General features: G+C 40.0%; 1 protein-coding gene across 1 annotated transcript in view; it reads left to right on the top strand.

Moving 5' to 3' along the window:
* MAP3K5 (mitogen-activated protein kinase kinase kinase 5) overlaps positions 1 to 23660 on the top strand; it is a 157531-nt gene that overhangs the window by 120247 nt on the left and 13624 nt on the right. The window contains exons 16-25 of the mRNA XM_016204919.2: positions 523 to 650; positions 1070 to 1206; positions 2144 to 2249; positions 6821 to 6978; positions 8383 to 8560; positions 9309 to 9329; positions 12032 to 12209; positions 12299 to 12467; positions 17631 to 17816; positions 20696 to 20801. Of these exons, the coding sequence (XP_016060405.2) occupies positions 523 to 650; positions 1070 to 1206; positions 2144 to 2249; positions 6821 to 6978; positions 8383 to 8560; positions 9309 to 9329; positions 12032 to 12209; positions 12299 to 12467; positions 17631 to 17816; positions 20696 to 20801 (1367 nt within the window). The remainder of the gene's footprint in view (positions 1 to 522; positions 651 to 1069; positions 1207 to 2143; positions 2250 to 6820; positions 6979 to 8382; positions 8561 to 9308; positions 9330 to 12031; positions 12210 to 12298; positions 12468 to 17630; positions 17817 to 20695; positions 20802 to 23660) is intronic.

Raw genomic sequence — 23660 nt, 5'->3', positions numbered from 1 at the left:
GCAAGGAGCTCAAGGATACTTGGCATATAAATGGTTTTATGTTTTTCATTGAAGAGTTGATGGGTCTTTCAGCAAGTTCTGGAATGAACACTAAAGTTACTTATAATTTTTATCTTCCTGAGCAAGAGTCTCCTGGAATAGTAAAGTCATTTTAAGTTATGAGACAGCAAGCTATGTGGATCACTTACTAGCTTTGAGATCTTGGATGGGTTTAGTCATCCTCTTTGTGAATCAGTTTCCTCATCTGTAAAATGGTCATCTTAATAGTCTTCTCATGGGGTGGTTGTGAGAAATGAGTTAATATATACAAAAGGCTTAGAAAAGTGCTCGGCACATTTTCCCTCAGACCCTAACATGCCTCCAACTTCACAGAATTTATGTTATTAGAAATAAAGGCCTTAGGTGGTCATATTTGATTTTATACTTGGATATAATAGCTGACAGTTTCACTTTACCTTATGTAAACTTATATGCTAAAGTCTGGCTACACAATTAGCTTATCGACATTTACATGCCTTTTAGATACTCCCAGCCCCTACATGAAGAAATAGCATTGCATAAGCATCTGAAGCACAAGAATATTGTCCAGTATCTGGGTTCTTTCAGTGAGAATGGTTTCATTAAAATCTTCATGGAGCAGGTTCCAGGAGGTAAGGGATGTTTTTCTTTAAAAACCACTAATTTCTAGGGCCTTGAAGGGGAGTAAAATTGAATGGGATTTATAAGTTTACAGGTCTTAATTTGTCTAAGTTAAAAAAAAGTTAGCCATATGACATTACTTTCCACTTTATTAGAAGACAGTAAATAAATATCTGAACCATTTTAATATTAATCATTGTGACTTGGATTAAGGTTAGCAGATGAGATGCTTTTTACTACTTATTATTTGATCACGAGCATCTGCAGAGCAGGGACACTTGTCTCTTCATATCTGAGCCTATGTATCTAGGTCAGTTCCTGGCCCACTGTAAATAACCAATAAATGTTACCTTAAATTAGTGTGACATTAATGTACTTGAAAGAACTCATTTGAATTAAGATTGTATCTTCTGTTTTCCCTACTTTACAGGGAGTCTTTCTGCTCTCCTTCGTTCCAAATGGGGTCCACTGAAAGACAATGAACAAACAATCGGGTTTTATACAAAGCAAATACTCGAAGGATTGAAATACCTCCACGACAATCAGATTGTTCACCGGGATATAAAGGTAGGATGAACTAGGACTCTTCTCTTAAGTTCTTTGGTAGGTAATTGTTTAATTTGCAAAAGCCATGTTGTGCTATGGGTATTAACTTAGAATGGTGAATAAATAAATCTTAGAAATAGGAATATAAGATACTGCTCTACCCTGAATCAGTTATTGATGTTCCTTTCTTATCTACTTAAGGAATAAACTCCTTAACCATGTTTAACCACCAAAGATTGAGCTTCCACTACATGCCTGGCACTGTTCTGTGTGTGTTGGCACAGCAGAACAAAGTTGAACAGGATATGGTCTCTGCTTCTGGGAACTTAGAGGCTGGTTAATCTTTGTATCCTTGCCCATAGTAGCTACTCAGTAAATATTTATTGAACCAATGAATAAATGATTAGAAGGAAAAAAGAAATCATCTCTTCTCGCAACTATCATATGTTTATGGATTGAACTAAAATTAGATAACTTAATAGATTCTCTTTAAAAAGAGAATATTCATAGCTAATCAATTTCTGACAAAGGCTGGACTGTGGAAAAGTAAGTTAATATTACTACGCTAAAATCAGCCCAAATGCCTATTTATTTGTGATATCCCTTATTCCAGAAAAAGAAGTAAAACAACATAGAAAGAAAGTAAAGTGACTAGGAAATTATGACTATCAAGTTCTTACCACTCCACTTAGCCTTATTATACGTGCTATCTATAGACTATAGCAAGCTCTAACTAGGAACCATGTTTGACTTTGTGACCCACGTAGTAGGTTGTGGACAAGTGGTAACATATAAACAAAAACGATGTCAAGAATTCACTGTTGAGATTATTAATGAAGAGTATAGAATTAGTGTCCTTGTTTGCTCTAAGGACACCTTTTCTTTTTGGATTTGCCAACCAGCAATACACAGTACTGGAAGAAAGATAACATTTTTGATGAAAGTCCTCTGTTCCTAGGGTGACAATGTGTTGATTAATACCTATAGTGGTGTTCTCAAGATCTCTGACTTTGGGACATCAAAGAGGCTTGCTGGCATAAACCCAAGTACTGAAACTTTTACAGGTATGTTTTTGCAATGATGATACCGATCTTATATAATTAAAGAAATAATTGCTGCGTTTGAGCATACTGTAGGAGATAAATTTAGTTGTTTTCAGAAACAGTAATGTTGATATCTTTTGATGATTGCTAAAAAATGATACACAGAATTGGATCTGGCCTTTTTCTTGTCTTGTATTTACATGACTTGTTCAGTCTCCTTGCTTAATGCTGCTGAAGGTTTTTATTAAGCTCTCCATTTGTTATTTGTTTTTCTTTTCATGTCATTCCTTCTCTCCTGGTTGGCCTACAATCACTATAACCCTGACAAGATTTTTTTTTAAACATTTTTTAGCCTAACCTCCCTGTGATTCTTACTCATACCTTAATCACTTCCCCTGTAGACTATGAATTCCCTATTTTCTAACCTGTTTACTCCCTGTGGTGTATTCCCCTGCTCACAACATAAATAACTGCAGGATTTCAATCCCGAAAGAGGAAGTGACTCACCACCTCAGAAGTGGGGTGGGGAGAGAGCTTTCCTCTGAAGTCAGGCAATGTAACCACTGAGCTGCTTCTAGAGCAAAGTCCTGAGAAGGTGGAGACACAGGGGTTTCCAAAAGGGTAACAGTGGCCAAGAGGAAGCTGAGGCTCAGAGCGATTAATGACTGACCAGCAGTCACCGCGAGGGCATCTGGAACTTCAACCCTGGTCTCCGTTCCAAGTTCTTACCACTCCGTTCTGCTGTGTCTCATGGGGTGTTATTATTATTATGAAAGAAAGATTTAGAGAAGAATGAAGGGATAATGAATAATCTTTGGTCTATTATAAAGCAAAACGGCCAGTTGTCCCCCTTTCTGAGTTCTGTGAGGTAGGCCGTAGTACCTCCATTTGCAGATGAAGAAATTAAGAGAAAGGGGACACTGAAGTCACAACAGTTTGTGAATGATAGAACTCAGATTTTTTTATTTTTATCGGCCCTTTGCTCTTTGCTTTCACCTTGCTTCAGTCAGTATTTCTTTCCACCTTGCTGAAGTATCTGTTCTGGAAGCCTGGAAGGGGGAAAAGAGGAGAGAGAAATTCCATCAGTTTTCCCCTCAGAACATTCTATCAGCAACACCGCTGGCCTGGTTCCTACTCTCACAGCAATGGGAATTTCAGGGTAAAGAATTGAACATATTTAGAATACATTTTTTTGAACAAAATAAATTCTAATTTATCAGTGACTTTAAATGTCTACATCTCTTTTCCCATACTGTCTTCATTTGGCAAGAGACATTTTAGATGTTTCCAAGACTCGATAACTTCTGAGAGGAAACCCCCTACTTTCAGACACTTTATTTGGGCAAGGTGTTAATTTAATGTCTTCTGCTAATCTTGAAAACAGTTTTTTGGTTAGTTCTCAAAGGAGTTACAGTAAAGCAGTCATCCCAGAGCCGTGTGCTTGTGCGTCTGTCAGTGGCCTCACAGGAGAGTAACAAGTGCTGCTCGTGTGCTGAGCCCGCCTCCAGCGCGAGCCGCGAGGCCTGTGTGCGCAGACCTCGGCTCCCCGGCGCCTCGCGGCCCGCGCTCGCCGCTCCCCCGGCCCGCGGCCCTCGCTGCTGAGCTGCGCGAAGCCCTGGGCCTGTTTCCCCTCTCAGCGATGGGATGAGAGGGAAGGCAGCAGCGAGCACCATTTATGGGGTGTTTACCAACTGTGTTGTGCTTTGCATGTTATTTCACCGAAACTCACAGATCAGCCCTAATCCTTAGGTGTCATTATACCAGTTTATGGTGAGAAAATGAAGGCTCAAAGAGGTTAAATAGCTTGCCCGAGGTCACAAAGCTAGTAACTAATAGAGCTACAAGTCAAACTAGACTTAACATGCCAAGTCGAATTAAGTTCTTCCCAGACCTGTCCCACCCACACTTTTCCCCATCTCAGTGGATGGCCACTCCAAACTTAGAATGATCCGTGGCGCCTCTTTTCTCACGCTCCAACCCAGTCCACCAGGGAAACCTGCTGGCTGTACCTGCGAAGAGCGCCCCGGATTGGAACAGCTCCTCGCTGCCTCCGCTGCTGCCACCCTCGTTTCTCACCCGCATTACCTCAATAGCCTGTTTCCCCTGCGTCCTCTCTTACCCCTAGGTCTATTCTCAACCGCAACCGCATCACTCAGAGACATCAGTGGCTTTCTGCTTCTTTCAGAGCAAACAGACGCCAAAGTCCTTACACTGGTGGGCAAGGCTCTGAGCTGATTTGGAGTTTGTTGCCTTTTAGACCTCATTTTAGACCTCATTTCCTACTCTTCCCCACCCCCACTTGTTCACTCTGTCCCAGAAACATAGGCCTTCCTACATTTCCTTCATTATGCTGCAGGGCCTTTGCACATGCTTTTCCTTCTGCTAGTAACGCTCTTCTCCCAGCTATTTGCATGGCTAAGTCCCTCTCCTCCTTCAAGACTTAACTCAGATGTCGTCTCAGTGAGGCCCTCCCTATTTACGTGGCAGCCCTCCCTGGGCACTCCTGCTACACTTTTCTTGCTCTTGTTTTTTTGTAATAACACATAACTTTCTAACATACTATACAATTTACTTATTCATTATGATGTAGTCTATTGTCTGTCTCCCACTGCAAAAATGTCAGCTCCATGAGCCCAGAGATTTCTGTCTGTCTACTCTGCAGCTATATTCTAAATGCCTGGAACAGTGCCCTGCTCATAGTGGACCCCCAATAAAGAACTGCTGGATGAACAAATGGACACAATGTGATGTTAAAGTTTAAGCTTTTAGCGACTAAGCTTGTGTGTATTAGCTCCCCAGATTGGCTTGCACCCTCATTATCCAGTTCTGTAAATCTCTTTATATAAAATATTATGTGTCATGTGTTTGTAGAGTACAGAAAGCAGATATGAACACATGACTAAACCTGTTTTTATTGCCACTTGCTCAGTGGGGGATAATTAAACACAGTTGGCAGCACTCTTTGAAATATCTGATGAATAAAAACATTGCATAATTGATTGGTAAGATATTACTTGAATTGTCCAATATTTTTTTCAGTTCACTATATTGTTAATCAGTTCTAGGCTTCAACACATTTTCTAAAGACCACTTGATTTTATTTATATCATAAAAAATGATCACTTTGAGGGGAAGGTATGAATGAAGATGAAGCACAGTACTTTTCTTCCAAGCATAGGTGACTTGAGGAGTGTGGTTAGCTTCTCCTTAGCCAGGTGAAATGCTCCCGTCCAATAATTTTGCTGGTTTAAGCTGAGAGCAGACATGTGCAGTCGTATGTGAACGCTGAACATGAGCTGCTGTCACGTGATGATGAGGTCTGGAGGACAAACCTGCCAAGGTGACAATACTTGACAAAATGAGTAGAGTTTATTTATTTTTATGACAACAGCTAGTTTCCAGCTCGTGACAGTGGCTTTCTTAGGAACAACTTGAGGGAATTCTACATAGCAGTTTTCACCGGCAAATCATGCACACGGCATTCATAAAGGGTGGTGTCTGTATTTATCGAAATGCCTCTCACTGGTTATAAATCAGAAAACACTGAAGTCGCTCTTTTGACAAATGCCTCAGGATTTGAAATCAAGATGGCATCTTGGATGAGTTCCTGTTTGCTGATTATATCATTTGAATGAGTATATCAGAAGCAGGGAATGTGGCAATAATCTGTTTCTGTTCGTACTGTGTTCTCATTGCTAGACTTCGGGGAATCACTGCAGCAGGTGTTAGAAATGAAAACCCAGCCTCCCGTTTGAACCAGTGATACAACTGCAGTTCAGTGTTTATCTGAGACATAACAGACAGAACTAGAACCATGGGATCTTGGCTCCCCACTTCATACATTTTCCGTCATACTGCATTCTTCAGCTCTGATTCCACACAGCCTTTTAAATCTGCTTTCTTTTTCATTTTATTCTTCTTCATTCTGTGTCTGGTGATTTGTCTGTACTGATGGCTCGTGGCTGTCTTTGACGTATTAAACCTGTTATTCCCTGGACCACAGGCATACAGCAGAAGCCATATATATTTGATTTATAGATTTGCATTATTTTTAACAATGGCTTTTAGAATCTGCATGCTTTAATGATTTAGAAATAAGAATGAAAACAGAAGAATTCAGCATTCAAATCAGGAATTAAGACATAAATTTAAGGAAATGGATGAATGACCTAGACTTTTCTTGAAAAAGATTAGAAATATATATAATAACAGTTTTCATGTGCTTGAAAAACTGATTTTAGAAAATGTGTGTTGATGTACTTACTCTCTGTTGTTCTCAAATGATCAGTTGTTAGAAGTTCCTAAGAGGTCCCAATGAAATGATGCCTTAATTATACTATTTAAGAAATGAGAGAGTATCTGTTCATAACCAGATATTATTGGTAAACTACTTTTACATCACTTATAAAATCCATTATAAAAACTGCTATTTTCTCTTACATGAATAGCAGAGAAAACTGGAACTCAAAAAAGATGAGATATTAAGGCCTGAATCATGCTTTTAAAGTTGTCTTATTTATGTAGAGAAATTGAAACTCATTAGATATTGGCTTTTTTCTCTTTTAAAGTGGAACTGTTTGAATTATTTCCAGGTACCCTTCAGTATATGGCACCAGAAATAATAGATAAAGGACCAAGAGGTTATGGGAAAGCAGCAGACATTTGGTCTTTGGGCTGCACCATCATTGAAATGGCCACAGGAAAACCACCCTTTTATGAGCTGGGAGAACCTCAAGCAGCTATGTTCAAGGTCACATTTCATATGTCCTAAATATCTTAAAAACCAATGGATAAAGCTACTGGATGTTCCATGTGTGTATCTCATCTATTTTTAGGCAAAAGGAAAGGAGCCTATGTGAGCACTATTTGAAAGCATATTAAAGTTCAAGAAGATTCACTCCCCTCAGTCAATGCATGTGCCTCACACTGACGATCTCTCCACCTTAGCTTTCTCAGCTGTAAAGTGACATTCAGTTTAACTTCCATTGACTACATTTTCACAATACGGTGTAAATAACACACTGCTCCATGGAAAATGATTTAAGCTCTTTGGGAAACACAGAAAAAGATATTTCACGGAGGGAGATATAAGAACATTTTTTATCCATTTAAGTATTAAATCAAAGGAATATTTTCCTTTACTTTTTTATCACAAGAGTTTGAACGCTTCATTGAAAAAAGGCATGGTTGCTATTTTAAGTACACGTCTTATTCTTATATACCTACTCTTCTAGCTTATTAATTTTCCCATTAGTAACTCTTTTGGGAGTGGGAAGTAGCCCCACCTCCAAAAGTCTGATATCAAAATAGAGCTGAGAGAGCCCTGGGCCACAACTTCCAAATCTTGGGACTGGGCAAAGCAGTGACCTGTGGCTGAATTTCTGCAGTTCTCATCTGCCACACCACCGAGAGTGAAGTTTAAACTGAGAACTTGTTTCCTGAGAAGTAAAACTCACATGTTTTCTATTCTCTAAGAGAGAGGACTTTTGATAAGTTATTTTTTCTCCCTGCCGCTGACCATGTCTCTAGCACTTATTCCATTTGTGAAAAGCTTCTCATGAGGGCCCATGTGCTGCATACCTTCTACTTCTGTACAAAGCTTGTTTTAGTTTAAGCTTGAAGATGATGTGATGGGATGCTGCTGATACAGATATGACTAGTGTAACCAAACCTGAAGAGCAATGAAAACTGCCTTTTTTGACATGAATGAATGTCTTTCTCTTCTTGGCCAGGTATAATATTTAACCCACTGGGTTGTTGGGAGGATTCAATGAGATTCATTGAATGAAAATGGAAAAAGCCAGCCACAGTTCCTGGCACGTAGCTATCGTGACCAACACAATGGTCCCAATTAAAAGTACATTTTTTTCTTGCCAGTGTGCTAATGTGTCCTAAAACTTTGAGGACTGAATTACTACTTTATAGGGCTATCTACTGTCTTAAGCTAATTACTCTGCCTACGTCATTGATAAAGTTAGAAAAGCACTCTGGAAACTTTCTGTAACCTACAGAAAAAATGTCCTACCCCCCTTTGAGAAAACCCATGAGTTTGTAGTATGTGATAAAGATTTGTTGCAGTAGGAGACCAAGTTATGAAACCGGGAGCTCATGATATGAGATGTCACTCAAAAGTCCCATTATGCTGTGTCTTTAGGTGGGAATGTTTAAAGTCCACCCTGAGATCCCAGAGTCCATGTCAGCAGAGGCCAAGGCATTCATATTGAAGTGTTTTGAACCAGACCCTGACAAGAGAACCTGTGCTAACGACTTGCTTATTGATGAGTTCTTAAAAGTGTCAAGCAAAAAGAAAAAGGCACAGCCTAAGCTTTCAGGTATGTGGTTGCATTGAAGAAGACACAGGCCAGAGTCACTAAATCCTAAGCCTTTAAGGTGAATGACTTCCGGAAGTAAGCTAATCTGTCTATAGAGGTATCATTGGCATAAACATTGGCACAGTGTTCTCAGGTATTCAGTTTCAGTATCGGGAAGCTGTGTTACCGTCGCCCTCACAAATGCCAACACCTCATGCATAATAGTCTTTCATCACCTGGTTAGTAGGTATTTACTGTGTCAGTATCTGTAGCATTCTAGCATTGCTGATACAAAGGTTAAAGTGTAAAAGGGGTGAAACACAGTCTTTTAGAACTGAAACTCCAAATTACCGCTAATGGGCTACAGGGCTATTACAGAGCTGAGCTGTTAAACTTTCCATCCATCTAGATAATATGTTCTTTTAATTTTAGGCAGTAGAAAATACCTATTGCCTTTTAGAGAATATCTTCTGAAGAATTAACTGCCCCCCCCCCCCAAAGAAACATTACCGGTTATAAGTAAAATAGCAGTGTAAAAATATAAATTGTATTTTTGTAATAATTTCCATAACTCATTTCTGAAAGGAAAAAACAAGTAAATGATCTATTCGTTGTTGGCATTTCTGGTGTTTATATGGGGTGAGGACTGGCAGAGTGAATGCTCGGAGAAGACATTGACTCCCATGCCAAGTCCTCACTTTGTGTTGACTTCTCAGTTTAACAGCTAACCCACTTGTGTTTATGTTGTTGTTTGCTTCTCTTCCCACAGCTCTTTCACCTGGATCAAATGGTGAGTTTATTGCTATATTTTCCATTGAGCTGAAGCTGGGTGCATCAGGTGATCAGCCCATGAAACAGACTCACCCTCCACTCCGCGCTTACAGGGGCAGCTGCTGGTACTAGGGATGTATGCAGCTGCAAGCCTGGCTGGGTTATTGTCAGAAACCCCTCACCTTTCTGTTTCACAAGGGAAGCTTCCAGTGTTCCTCCTTAAATGCAAGATTGTGTTTATATTTTTCAAATCTTCAATTTGAGTCGAGTCTACACTTGCTTACCTTGCAGTCAGTTGGCCACCTAATGATTTCTTGTGGGAAATTTCAATGCCAGACACATTCCATTGTCATCTTTGGGGTTGTGCGTTATCTCTAGTTTTAGTTAGTCAGGAGTAACTGTGTTTTTTTGTGAGTGGTGTTTTTTTTAAAATTTTTATTGATTTCAGAGAGAGGAAGGGAGAGGTAGAAAGAAATAGAAACATAAGTGACGAGAGAGAGTCATTGATCAGCTGCCTCCTGCACCCCCTGCTCTGGGGATCGAGCCCGCAACTGGGCATGTGCCCCAGTCGGGATTTTAACTGCGATCTCCTGGATCATAGGTCGATGCTCAACCACTGGGCCACGCCGGCTGGGCAGTAATTATGCTTTTGTTTTGTTTTTTAATGTTGGCTTTTGCAGATCATAACTAGGAAGGTAAACTTACTCTAGGAAGATCAACTAGTTTATTTCAGGGAATAATAAAGGAATGATCATGGTTTTGGATTTTCTTAAGTTGGATGAGTTGTTGATCAAATAGTGTGGTGGGGGTGGGGAGGTTACTGTGCATTGTGAGATTAATGTGCATTGTTCTCCAGGCCAGGCTGGGTTTTTGCAGGTTCCTCAGGTGCCTCAAAGCCAGTCAGCCTGGACTAGAGGCCCAGTAATTATTGTTTCTTGGCCACAGTCTCTATTTTCCATCTTCACTTCTGAGAGTCAGGGAGAGCTCTGAGGAGAGCCCCTTCCCGTTCCTCTTTTCTCCACAGGCAGCCTAGACTCTGGAAGGCAGTCATTGCATTTTCACAGGGTAGACCCTGGAGTGCTCCACAGCCTTCTGACCAACCTGTTTTTGGTGTCATAAAGTGGGCACTGACTTTGGAGTTATGCAGAAGTCAGTTCTGATCCTGATGACTGATCGCACTTTCTAAATAGGTGACATGTAACGGTTTACCTGTTTCATCTGGCATTCTGTGTTGGTAATAAATCCTACTTCATATTGTTCTGAAAACAGAATTTTTAAAAATATACCAAAAGAGCCTGGAGTCGTGCCCGGAAGCTCAACCTATGACAGTTTTATCCTTTCCACGGGGGTAGGTTTATGTGGTAGGAAACAGATTCCCATCTCTCTCTCGCGCTCTCTCTCTCTCTCTCTCTCTCTCTCACACACACACACACACACACACACACACACTCTTAAATGATGTGTACTCAGCTATACACACTTGATGAGAGAGAGGGAGAGAGAATTTAAGCTGATAGCTCTGCCACAGCCCCCTCAGTGAACATGTATGTGCCTTAAAATGAGCATGAGGTAGAAGGTATAAATCTGCTGAGCTCAGAGTCAGTCATGTTTCCCACGAGCCCACTCACCTGTCGGGCTCAGGGTAACTCAAGAGTCTTTTCGACTCTGCTCTGGCTTGAGAGTCTAACTTAACTTAAGATAGTATAGAATCTTAAGATTTTATGGAGTCAGAATTAAGAGGATGGGCATTGGGGTCAGAGCTGAGTTCACTCCTTGACTGGGTGGCCCTGGAAAAATGGCTTCTTCTCAGTCACCTCCTCACTGTAAATAATTCCTGATTTGCAGTCACAGTGAACAGAGCTAGGAGTCCACTGCTGAGTTACTATCCCACATCTCTGGGGCAGTTGTTGATTCCGCCCAGTCCAAAAAGAATTCAGTAAAAAAAGGGGGATTCCAGGCAACAGGGTGCTCCTTTTCTACAATTTTACTTCTGCCTTGTTTGGTAAAGGACTTTTGTAGTATTGAGACACTTGTTTGGTAAAGATGCTTCTGGCAAAAGTACTTTCTTTAAAAACCACGGTTTGATAAAATGTAGCCAACTCCTCTTGTACCAACTCAGTCTCCATCAAAATAAGTGAAAAGCCCATGTTTGCCATGGAATCATAGAACTGGGAAAGAGATCATCTAGTCTGTTGGTTTCTGAAATTGTGTTTATCAGAGAACCCTTTTTTTTAAATCCTTAGAGCCTTGATGTATAAGACTAACAGCATATTTGTTTTAGGTAAAACAGGGCTGGAACCTGAGTACTAGAATCACAGAATCCTACTCACCCCATCCAAGGCAGCCCCAAAATGATAAGGTGGACCTTTAAGCCTCTGAGGAACATGGTTGAAAAATTATGAATCTTGTCCTTTGCTTTATAGGTATGAAAACAGACTTGTAAATGACCTGCCTATAGTCTGACAGGTGGGCAATAAAAACAAAGGATTAGAACTCAAGGCACTCATGCCCTTAAGATATTCCCCACAGGGCCCAGGCGGCCCTTTCCTCACCAACCCCTGGGCATGGGTCCTATCTTGAGCCAGAAGCAATCAGAATATTATCACCAGCCTCTCACAATGGAAAGACACTTGACAACTGATGTTGCTCTATTTCAGTAGGTATTTTTGTATGCGTACGTTTTTTCAAAGCATCAATTCTCCTTCCCCTCCCGACGAGCAGAGTATCTCAGGAGCATATCCCTGCCAGTGCCCGTCCTGGTGGAGGACACGAGCAGCAGCAGTGAGTACGGCTCGGTTTCTCCCGACGCGGAGCTCAAGGTAGACCCCTTCTCCTTCAAGACACGAGCCAAATCCTGCGGAGAAAAAGATGTGAAAGGAATACGGACCCTCTTTCTGGGGTAAGCCCTGAATTATTTCGGGTGAAAGAAGTCTGTTGTGTGTCATTTTATAAAGGAAAATGTTATTTATGCTGTATAAATTATTACAGCATTCCAGATGAAAATTTCGAAGATCATAGCGCTCCACCTTCTCCTGAGGAAAAAGACTCCGGATTCTTTATGCTGAGGAAGGACAGTGAAAGACGGGCCACCCTTTACAGGATCCTGAAGGAAGACCAAGACAAAGTTGTGAGAAACTTAATGGAATCTTTGGCTCAGGTAAACCTTTTCATAGATGCTTCATGCTTTCAGAGTGTACGTATTTTAACTTTCAAAATCAGTGGGAATTGTTGCAGGCGATGTGGAGACATGAGGAAGCTGCAGCGCTCGTGAGGACACCGCAGACCTACCCCAGAGCGGGGGAAGGGCACATCCCTAATGTGGAAAACACATTCTTTAGCATAAGCTATCTTTAAGTCAGAAGCAAAGTTTTCCTGTTGGTGAAGCTCCCACTAGTCCCTACAAGCCTTTTTTACCCTTCATTTATTCATATATTCGATCAATCGATAAACACACGTTGAGCAACGAGAATTGCTAATTCTGACAATAGCTCAAGGCTACCTCTGAGTCACTCCTCTGAGCATTTAGGAAACATTGCAAATAGAGCAGAGACCCCGGTGATGGTGAGGCTACATTCAAATGGAAGGTGATAGGTGATAATCAGTAAATTATATAGTGGGCTAGAAGCCATTTGTGCTATGAAAAAACTAAACTGGCTAGGGTTGTCATAACATAGCACAGACAGTGCAGCTTAAATGACAGAAATTTATTTCTTACAGGACTGGAGGCTGAAAGTCAAAGAGCAAGGTGTGGGCAGGTTTAATTTTTTCCAGCGCCTCTCTTCTTGGCCTGCAGTTGGCGCCTTCTTGCTGTATCCCCACCTAGTCTTTTTTTCCCTATGCACCCCGGTGTCTCTTCCTCTTCTTATGAAAACATTAGTCCAGTTGGGCTAGGGCCCCATCCTTATGATCTTATTTAACCTTAATTACCTCGTAAAGAACCTGTGCCCAAATACAGTCCATTGGAGGTTATTAGGGCTTCAACATTTGAACTTGGGCTGGGTAGGATGCAGTTAAGCCTATAATACCTAGGACTTTGTTCCCTGGGGTTCTGCTTACAGATATGCTTACAGAAGGAATGCCCTGGCCTGCTCTACAGCAGTGGAAACAGGCTTCCCCAACTCCAAGCCTCTGATGATGTCCCCTGTGGATATATGCCTCCACAGACATGCTTTGTCCCAAACTTGTTCTATTTTAGTTGTATGGACACCAGGGACATGCTTTGTCCCAAACTTGTTCTATTTTAGTTGTATGGACACCAGGGACATGCTTTGTCCCAAACTTGTTCTATTTTAGTTGTATGGACACCAGGGACTTTTCTATGCGCTTCAGCTCCTATGTCTGTGACCTGTCCTCCTTGATCAATGTGGACTGCATATACCTTTTCCCCTTCCTTCTGTCCTGGAAAAAAAGCTGCAAAAAGGGAAGAGGTGGGGGAGTTAATCAAGTGTTTAGTTTCTCAGTCCAGCAGTTTACCTGTTCTGAGCTTGGATTGGAGTGTACATGGAGCCAGGCTCATGCACACACGCGAGAACCCCCACTCTCTCACTCACCCGCCTAAAAATCAATAAAAACATGTCCCTGGGTGAGGATTTAAAAAAAAGAGTAAATATGTATTTAAATATACAGGGCTGGACAAAAGTAGGTTTACAGTTGTTTGTATGGAAAATAATACAGTAATTAATAATAATACAAGAATAAACTGTTTGCATACTCACAGCTGTAACTTTTTGCCCCACCATATATAGTAACATATATAGTTAAATATATAGTTATAATATGTAATAATAATAATAAATATTATTGTAAAAGTAATAACTTTTAAACATAGTAATAGCAAGCAGTTTTGGTGGGCCAGCTTTTGCTGTTGGTATTTCATAGGTATTAGCTCATTTAATCCACATGAGAATAGCACTATATTAATAGTTCTGTTAGCATTCTTCATTTGCACAGAAGAGGTGAGTAACCTGCCTAGGCCATACAGGCCTAAGTGACAGAGCCAGGCAGTCTGGCTCCCAGGTCTATACTCTTAACCACCACACTGCTCTCCCTGGAGTGACAGATGGTGACACATGATGAGAGAAACATAAAGCAGGGGAAGGGATGGTGTTTGGGGTGAGGGGGCAAAGGAAATCACTTTTAGCCATTGTGGAGTAAAGGGTTCTATGGCCATTAGTGTAAGATGTCTGTTTTAGGCCAGAAACACAGAACTCAGGGATTATTTAAATCTCATATTCATCCCCAAAGGGTATGCTGTTCCAGTATAGAAAATGCCTGTTTGGAGTTTTTCTGTGTCTTTCTGCTGGACCATAGGTCCATCGGGGCAATGACAGCTTTGATCATTGTCATTGTCCCAGTTCTCGGCACAGAGTCTAGCAAGAGACTTCACTTTCATGACTGTGCTGAAATTCTTAAATTTTGATGTTGGTTAATCCTATTCAGTTTTTGTGTGACTTCCTAGTTTTTGAAGCACACTTGAATGTTCTCTGTAAAAGGAGAAATGAAAGAAAACCTTATTAAAAGTTAGTGCATCAATGGGAGGGACCAGTGAGGACCAGAAACTGCTGGTCAGAATCACATGCTAAATTCAAGTGACAGTGAGGGTCCTTTGTAGTGCTGAGGCCACTGTGAATCCTTTCCTGTGATATCACCTGATGATCTAGCAGTAGAGCAGGTCCTTACCCAGGTTTCCTGCTGCCTCTTCCAGCTAATTGGGGTAGAAGAATGGAATGATTGGGAGCTTGGGCTCAGCCTCAACTTGCCTCTATTTCAGACCTGGTTCCACCATTTACAGGCTATGTGATTTAGGCAAGTTATTTAACTTCACTTAGGCTGAATGTTCTCATCTGTAAGAGAGGAAATGCTATAAGGAATAACTAAGATCATGAGCAGTTGAGATAATAATAGAAAGTGTTCCACAAATGTTAACTATTATTGTTGTTATCATCAAACCGGCTAATAATAATATTCAATATTTTAAATTTTTTTTCTTCAAACAGAAACAGTTCTTTTCATTATAGTAAGTATTTCTAGGTACATCTTTACATTTAAGCCTACCCTTTATAACAAGACTGAAATGTAGATGTTGGTCAAGTCCTCACACCAGCCCACGAAAGCCCTTTGAATCTGTAGCATCCTTCTGAAATCCACCATCGTTTTTAAGGAAGTTTAAAGCATAAAAAATAGAGAGCACCTTTGCAGAAGATTCTGTGATGGTACCAGGAGTGCTTAGAAAAAGGCACCCTGTCAAGTACTACCTTCTGATAGTGAATCATACTTACCTGATAACTAAGGTGCTCATTTATGAATGCACAGGGAGACAGGAGAAAACAGAAATAACGATTATGTAAGGGGCCGAAATACTCTAGAGAGACTACATTTCCTAAAGTGGACAGTGTTCCTTTGTAGGACAGTGGCACTCACATCCAGAAACCAGAAGCAACATGTTTTTCTGTTGTGTAAACAATGCTGATGTCAAAAAAATGTTTGCTATTTGAACTGCTGACAAACACGCAACTAATTTTTCACTAAGCTATTCCAGTTCCGGAATAACTCACATTTTTCTTCTTGAACATATTTTCATGTTATTATGATACTTCCTGTGAACCTTTACTTTGGGTGTAATGTAGTTCGTGGTAAGAAAATAAACAGTTTATAATTGTTCCCAGTCTGATTTTAAAATATTGCCTTAATGACAGCTTTCAAGATTTCTAATATAATCTTTTCTCATGCAAACATAAATATGAGAGAGAACTTACAGATGAAAATATATTGAGAGGAAGAACTTGATGGTGCATTTCTTTCATAGAATCCTAGAAATTGTGATTTTCACAGCCCAATTGAGGAATTTAATTTTAATCATTCAGTAACAAAATGTACAATATGAGATAGAGATGAGCATAATAAAAATTCTGTTGTTTCTTAAAGTTAAAAGAGAATAAATAACATCCTGCTATGTTACCTTTAAGGAAGCAATGTTCCTTGAGCAAAGTAAAAAAAAAAATTCAGCTTGAGAGAGGAAATTTCTTTAAACTGTATTTTATTTTTAACATATAAAATAGTCATTTGGTCAGTTCTTTTTCTTTTTTTTAATCCTCACCTGAGGATATTTTTTCCATTCCTTTTCAGAGAGAGTGGGGGTGGGGGAAGAGATACATCGATGTGAGAGAGACAAAGTGATTGGTTGCCTCCTGCACGAGCCCCAACCAGGACTGAGGATCGAGCCTACAACCAAAGTACATGCCCTTGGCTGGAATTGAACCCGGGACCCTTCAGCCCGAGGGCCGATGCTCTAATCACTGAGCCAAGCCACCCTGCGCAGTTGGTCAGTTCTTATAAATAATTGCCTCATTGATGGGTAAGGAATTGTTTTAAGGATAAAGTTTGAAGCAGGCGCCTTTCAGTTGCAAGGAATTTATATACTTCAAGGGCAGTTAAAGTACTGGGGACATGTAGGTAGACACAAGCAATGAGAGAAATGGATTCCTAAGGAATTTCCAGTCCTAGTGCCTAGCTAAGCCTAGAGTGTGAGTCCCAGGGACTTTAAGTTCCAGGAGCTTGTACATCTTTTTTCTGGCTTGGTGTGGCTATCAGCCCTTTTGATGTGCCATTTCTGTGTGTGTCCGCTTCTCTCCCTGTCGATTGTCATTTTCAATTCCATTGCTTCAGCTTCCTTCCTTATGACTGGATGTACTCTTGCCCCGTTTTATGACTTCTCTCTCTGGGCAGACTTTGAGCTTGAGATCCTTACTGCTTGAATGAATCTCTCCTTAGTTCCTGATTAAAATTTCTGAAACAATCTTTTTGTTGTTGTTGTTAATCCTTACCCGAGTATACTTTTTCCATTGATTTGAGAGAAACATTGATTTGAGAGAGACACATTGACTGGTTGTCCGCTGCATGTACCCCAGCTGAGGGTGGGGAGCGAACCCATAACCCGAGTACGTGCCCTTGACTGGGAATCCAACCCGTGATCCTTCGATGCCAGGGCTGATGCTCCAACCTCTGAGCAACACTGACCAGGGCAAGAGAGCAAGAATCTTTTTGCCTCTGCCTGTCCCTGCTTGGACAAAGCTTTGTATATCTGACTGTATCATAGCTATTGGCCAATGTATGGGGTATGTGCCCTTCCTCCCAAAGTCTGATTATTTCTTGGGCAGGGAGTGAGGAGGGGGAGGAGCCATATTGTTCAAATATGATCTTTTTTCCTTAGCAAGGAGCATTTGGAAGTCGAGTCATTCTGAGGAGGGGCTGTGGGAATGGCCGGCCCATGTTCATATGTCCAGCACCGATCGACTGACAGGTTACTGGTTTTTATTCACAGGGGCCTGAAGAACCTAAACTAAAATGGGAGCACATCACAACCCTCATCATAAGCCTCAGAGAATTTGTGAGATCCACTGACCGAAAAATCATAGCCACCACACTGTCGAAGCTGAAGCTAGAGCTCGACTTCGACAGCCACGGCATCAGCCAAGTCCAGGTGGTGCTCTTCAGTTTTCAAGATGCTGTAAGTATGAAATTGTGCCAATGTTTTCCCACAGACTTTGGCTAAAATTAGTCAGAAAATAGGATGAAACTTAAGTTATGTTTTCTTTCTTTAATAATTTCAATGAACTCTCTTCTCTTTGGATAAGTGAGATGGTTGCCCTTTTGGGTGCTTGTCAGTGTGAGATTTGTATTTTCTGTTTCAATCCCCAAAAGTGAGATACACATAAAATTGAAAACCATGTAAAATAGCAAAACGCATAAACATCTCCACGGCTGAACTTTGTTCTTACGAAATCATGTAGTGGGTCACTATTTCGGTGAGTTTAGCAACAGAACACACTTTGGTCGTGCACTCTCTAATTCTGTATGAGAGATGCCATCTAGTGGCCATTGAGAAAATGACCGAACAAATTGAAATGGCCACTACGGAATAAAACCAATCATTTTTTTCCAGTTTTTCTCTGGTTTCCATTTAGAACATTTTAAACATGTTTGTTTAATAAATATCCACTGTTTCCTAGCCAGCAATATACTTCAAAGTAACAGGGCATCATCAAACGAAAATTAATACACATGATCTAATAAGACACTGCTGAGGGTTCCTCTCTCTTAAACGGAGTTGCTTTGCAACACAAACTAGAAGTCAGTCTTCCAAAAGCCTGATTCAAAACCTTATATGCTATTCTTGAGTGAGACTTATATGTGGAACTCTACCAAAAAAGTCTGAAGCTACTTCCGAAAGGCCCTTACAAAATGTAGATTAAAATGTGAGAGTTCTTGACACTGTCTGTGGTGTGAATTTGGAAGCGCTTTGCATAATTTTATTTAAATTTCAAAAATTAATTCACTCCTAATGTATTTATTGCTCTTATGTAGAAATTATCTTGACAATTGTAATTGGAGCATCAAATGATTCTTGATTTAAAACCAAATTTTAATCCTCCAACATCCACTGATGTTCTTTGAGACTCTGTGTAAGCCACCTGGTCTTTGGTCTATATTGTGGGTGGGGACAAGATTCCTCACTTGATGGAGGTCATGGGAAATGAAAGCAGCTGGCAAAGCCTGCCATTAATATTAAATGCTAAAGGCACACTTACACTACAAATAGGGACACCCAACCATCTGCAAATAGAATGAAATAATTCAGTGAATTTGCATTTGCCCACACATTTGGCTTCCAGACTAGAGGTTGGAAAGCAAATTGGCCTGTAGAATTCAGGTTGAGTCTGGTTTAGTTATAATCCTGGGCCTCAGGCCCAGGACATGCACACATGGCACATGCGTGCACACACACACACCCTACTCTTGTTCACTCACTGTCCAAAATTGGAATAATCCAGAGAATGGGCCCTGTGTAATGTACTATTTAATGAAATACTATCAGGAGTAGGTCATGGTCATAGAGGCTCCCTCTTCCATCTTCTGTGTGTGACTCTTGGGAGAAATATTCTAGTTTATCAGGTGCTACACCCAGTGTTAAATCAAATAAGCAGGAAAATCCTTTAAGAGATGAAGGTACTGGAACAAACTCATTTTGATAGGATTTCCTAGAGCAGGTAAGAACTGAGCAATGACTCATGTCCTTGGGAGCAACCACTATGAGCAGCTCCTCAGACCCACTCTCTTCTAACTGAGGGACGCTGATGAAGATGGAGCACCGGTAGGAGTAAGGAGCTGGGACTCCAGCTGTTAGTGCAGGTTGCAGCTGGTTACCTCCCTGCTTCCTCAGAGATCTCTAGTCAGACACCTGTTAGAAAAATAGCCTCTTTTCTTAGAGGCCGGTGTCAACCAGCAATTAATGGAGTTCATTTAAATTTTAAGTAATCCTCTCTTAGCCTTATGATAAAGGTTATTTTTAAAAAGGTAATGCATATGGTTTGAGCATACAATGGAATATTGTTCACCCTTAAAAAGTAAGTTCTGACACATTACACTAAGTGAAATAAGCCATTCACAAAAACACTGTATGATTCCACTTACGTGAGATACCTGGAGTAGTCATATTCATGGAGACGGGAAGTCCAGTGGTGGCTGCCAGGGGCTGTGGGGAGAGGGCCACGTGGAGTTACTGTTGATGGGTACAGAGTTTCCGTTTTGCAAGATGAAGAGAGTTCTGGGGATGGACAGTGTTGATGGTAACACAACAGTGTCAGTGTACTTAATGCCACTGAACCGAACACTTAGAAATGGTTAAGATGGTAAATTTTATGTTATGCCTATTTTACCACAATTTTTAAAAAGAAAAGTAATGTGTATATCTATTTCAGTGTCTATTTAAATGTGTAAAATATGACTAATCACTTTCAAAAGGTACCCTTACAGCGAAGTGTTTTAATGTGAACAGCTTTTCTGGAGTATTTTAACAGATCATTCCCATTTACAGAGATGTAAAGAACTGTGGGAAGGAATCCAGGCATGCGCTGTGACAAATACGTAGGTAGCACATACACACGCATTTCCCCCCTTTACCTGCTTTTCCAAGTCACCAGAGTATGACAAAGAACTTGGCCGGGGTAAATGCCAGAGTCATAACATTTAAGGAAAGGGTTTAAAGTCCCTCAGACTCTTTTTCCCCCTTTACCTCCTCCACCATCCAATATGCAGACGTCATGAAAAGTGGAAGCTACATTTCTGAGTCCCAATAGAGCAACCTTCCCATTTAACCAGGTAGCCTTTCATTTAAGTAATGTATCTCATTTGCTTACGTGGGCTTCACTGAACTTTAAATTGAAGTGACTTTTTTTCACTTGTATTCCAGTGACATAAAGAAATTATTCAGAACTCAAGGTGAAGAAATCTTTTTGTTATTTTGTTGATAAATGGTCATCCCAATGCTTGCATCAGCTAGGTTATTTGCAGTTAAAAATTAAACAAAATGTCACTCTCTTTCTCCAGGTCAATAAAGTTCTTCGAAATCACAACATCAAGCCACACTGGATGTTTGCCTTAGACAGTATCATCCGAAAGGCAGTGCAGACAGCCATTACCATTCTGGTTCCAGGTCAGGAATATTTAATTACTTTGTAAATATTTAGTGTTTGATGTTCTATATTACTGTTCATCTATCATTTATGGTGTCTCCTTACTGCTTTTAAGACCAGGTTAACCAGGTTAGCCTTCTTTTTTATTAATCTTTTCAGAGTCAGCAAATAGCATTTATCTAGGACATGCAGTCTGAGCAGTGGTCCGGCAAGCAAAATGTTTACTGTGAGTGAGGACTACTTGCTTCCTTGTCTTTAAAAAGCATATTTGGATATGAAGAGAAAGAAAACTATACAAGTAACCCAAATATACATGCACTTCAATATATAGATATCTGTGCCCACAAAACACATGTCCTGTGACATCTTTTACCAGTGGTTCCCAAACCTGCTAGTGCCTTGAATGATATAAAGAGCTCTTTAGTATTACAGCTTTCAGAGCTCCATCCCAGGCTGAGTGAGAATCTGCTAGGGAGAAAGCCTGGGAATCTGATTTTAATCCAATTTCTAGATCGTTCTGATGCACATCCAGGTTTGGAAATCACTGGTCTGTGTTTTCGGTTAGATACAAAAGGGGCAGTGTGTTGATGAAACAAGGTTTCACAGAGTGAGGGATGTATTTATTATACTCTAATGTAAATTTCCAAAGTGTTTCGATAATCTACCCAATAATAAAAGATTTTAAGCGAAGCTCTTTCACCCTGTATATAGGGTGTTCCCCCAAAAATGTATATACACACTTTGAATAATTATAAAGGCAGTATTTATTAAGTACATTTCATTTTCAAAATTAAGCTATCAGTGTTAAAGTGTGTATACATTTTTTTGAGACACCCTGTATATAATATATGTATATTTGTATGTGGATAGATTTAGATACATAAATTAGAAACATTTTCTATTGTACAAGTTGTTACATATAAAGCATTCTAAAGTAGGAATTTTAAAAGATAAATATAAACTATTTTAAAATTTAGGTTATTTATAAATGGTTCTTTGAACTTTTAAGTCACCATCAATCCTTCCAAGTCATGGAAGTCCCTCTCTTCTCCCAGAATGCCTGTTTGACTTGTGAGGGCACCAGTGTCAATCCTTGTATTAAACCTCAGTTTCTTTCTATGTAAGAAACATCCCTTGTACCTTTGCGTCCTTCAGGTCCTGGTTTAAAAGGCAACTCCTCAGACACTCCTGACCTACCACAAAATCTAAAGTAGGCTCCCTGTTATTCTCCCTCCTTGGAAATGGTTTCCCCCTTGTGACACTTGCCGCAATCAGAAACTGTTATTTTATTGTCTACTGGCTGATTTCTTCACCAGAGAGCAGTTGTGTCTGTTTTGTTCTATTCTGTGGTGAGCATATTGTCCAGCACAGTGCCTAGGAAACAGGAGACCCCTGAACAATAAATAAATGAGTTTCACATGATTATAACAAATTAGAGTGAAAATTTTGCATAACTTAGGAAAAATCTAGAGAGCTTTGAAATACATGACTAGCAGTTGGATGTGAACCTAAGGAATGTAAAGCTAACGCAAACCTAATGTAATGCTCTATCTAAGACAGTTAACAAACACTTATATTTAGATGGTTTAATTGGGTTAAGCTTGGATATAGGGGATATATTGTAAAGGAATTACATACTCAAAAGAGAATAGGTGTGTATCAGTGAAAGGGTAGGTATAGGCCACGAGGGAAACGCACTAGTAACCTAAAGTAAGAATGCCCAAGTGAGGCAAGGAGAGATGGATTGTACTTGAGAATAATTTAAATAGCATATAAAGGATCCGTTCACCTAGGTTTTTTTAAAACTTTCTTTAAAATGGATTATCTAAATGTAGTTAGATTGTACTTGGAACTGAAAAAGAACATCAGTGTAAAAGCAGTAGAATCTCAGTGAGGTCTGTGGTTTAGCTAATGGTATTGTGCCAGTGTTAGTTTAGTTTTGACAAATATATCCTAGTGATATAAGGTGTATGAAAGGAGCTGGGTGGAAGGGATATGGGAATTCTTTGAATTATCTTTGCAACTGTTCTGTAAATCTAAAATTCTTCCAAAAGAGCAAGTTTAAAAAGCACACTGATTATCACACTATATATAGGTAAAATGCTGTTAAGTTTAGGGAGGGGACAGAGTGGGTGCTGAGAGGCACATCTCCCCCCATGGGTGTCCCAGTGCTGGGCACTGCTTTAACCCAACCCACATGTGGAACAAGGCACTTTCTTTATAAAAATGGTTTGCTAAGGAAAGTTATTTGTTTTTCCACTGTGAAATTGGTTTCTTTGAGACCACTAGGAGTCTCACATGACAAGTGAAATTACTGCTTGAAAGGATTTTTTTAAAAGTGGAAATTTTAAAGGAGAATTACATAGAGAAAGTATTTTTTATATTCTCAGATAGGGGAAGATAATTTGTACTGTATACTATATAGCATTATATAAATGATGGATCTATATGACAAGATGAACTGATTTCAAGCATTTGACAGTTAAATCAACTTCCCAAATGTCCCTACAGATTTTGTTACACAGTTAAGATTCAAAGGAGCTACATTAAAAATGCCTGTCCTCATATTCTCCTAATAAAAATTCCTTTTAGATGACAAATTATTACAATTAACCTACCAAATTTTAAAAGACATGCCAAAGAAAACAGACTTAAAAGTATGCCATCACGAGCACATACATTTCCTAGACCTGTGTATGGAGAGGACCCAGATCTTGGTTTCTAAACACCATTTTTTAAATAAAAGGAATCATAGCTCCTTGGAGAAATGTTTGATTCCAGACCTGGAGCAGGAGAAATACAAGATGAACCTGGAACACCTTGTGATGCCAAAAAGTAAGGACGTACCCCCAAAAGGAAGGAAGGAGGCTTATTTAAAG

This window comes from Miniopterus natalensis, chromosome 5 (assembly GCF_054644295.1).
Source record: "Miniopterus natalensis isolate mMinNat1 chromosome 5, mMinNat1.hap1, whole genome shotgun sequence".
Lineage (NCBI taxonomy): Eukaryota > Metazoa > Chordata > Mammalia > Chiroptera > Miniopteridae > Miniopterus > Miniopterus natalensis.
This window is presented reverse-complemented; position numbering and strand designations above follow the sequence as displayed.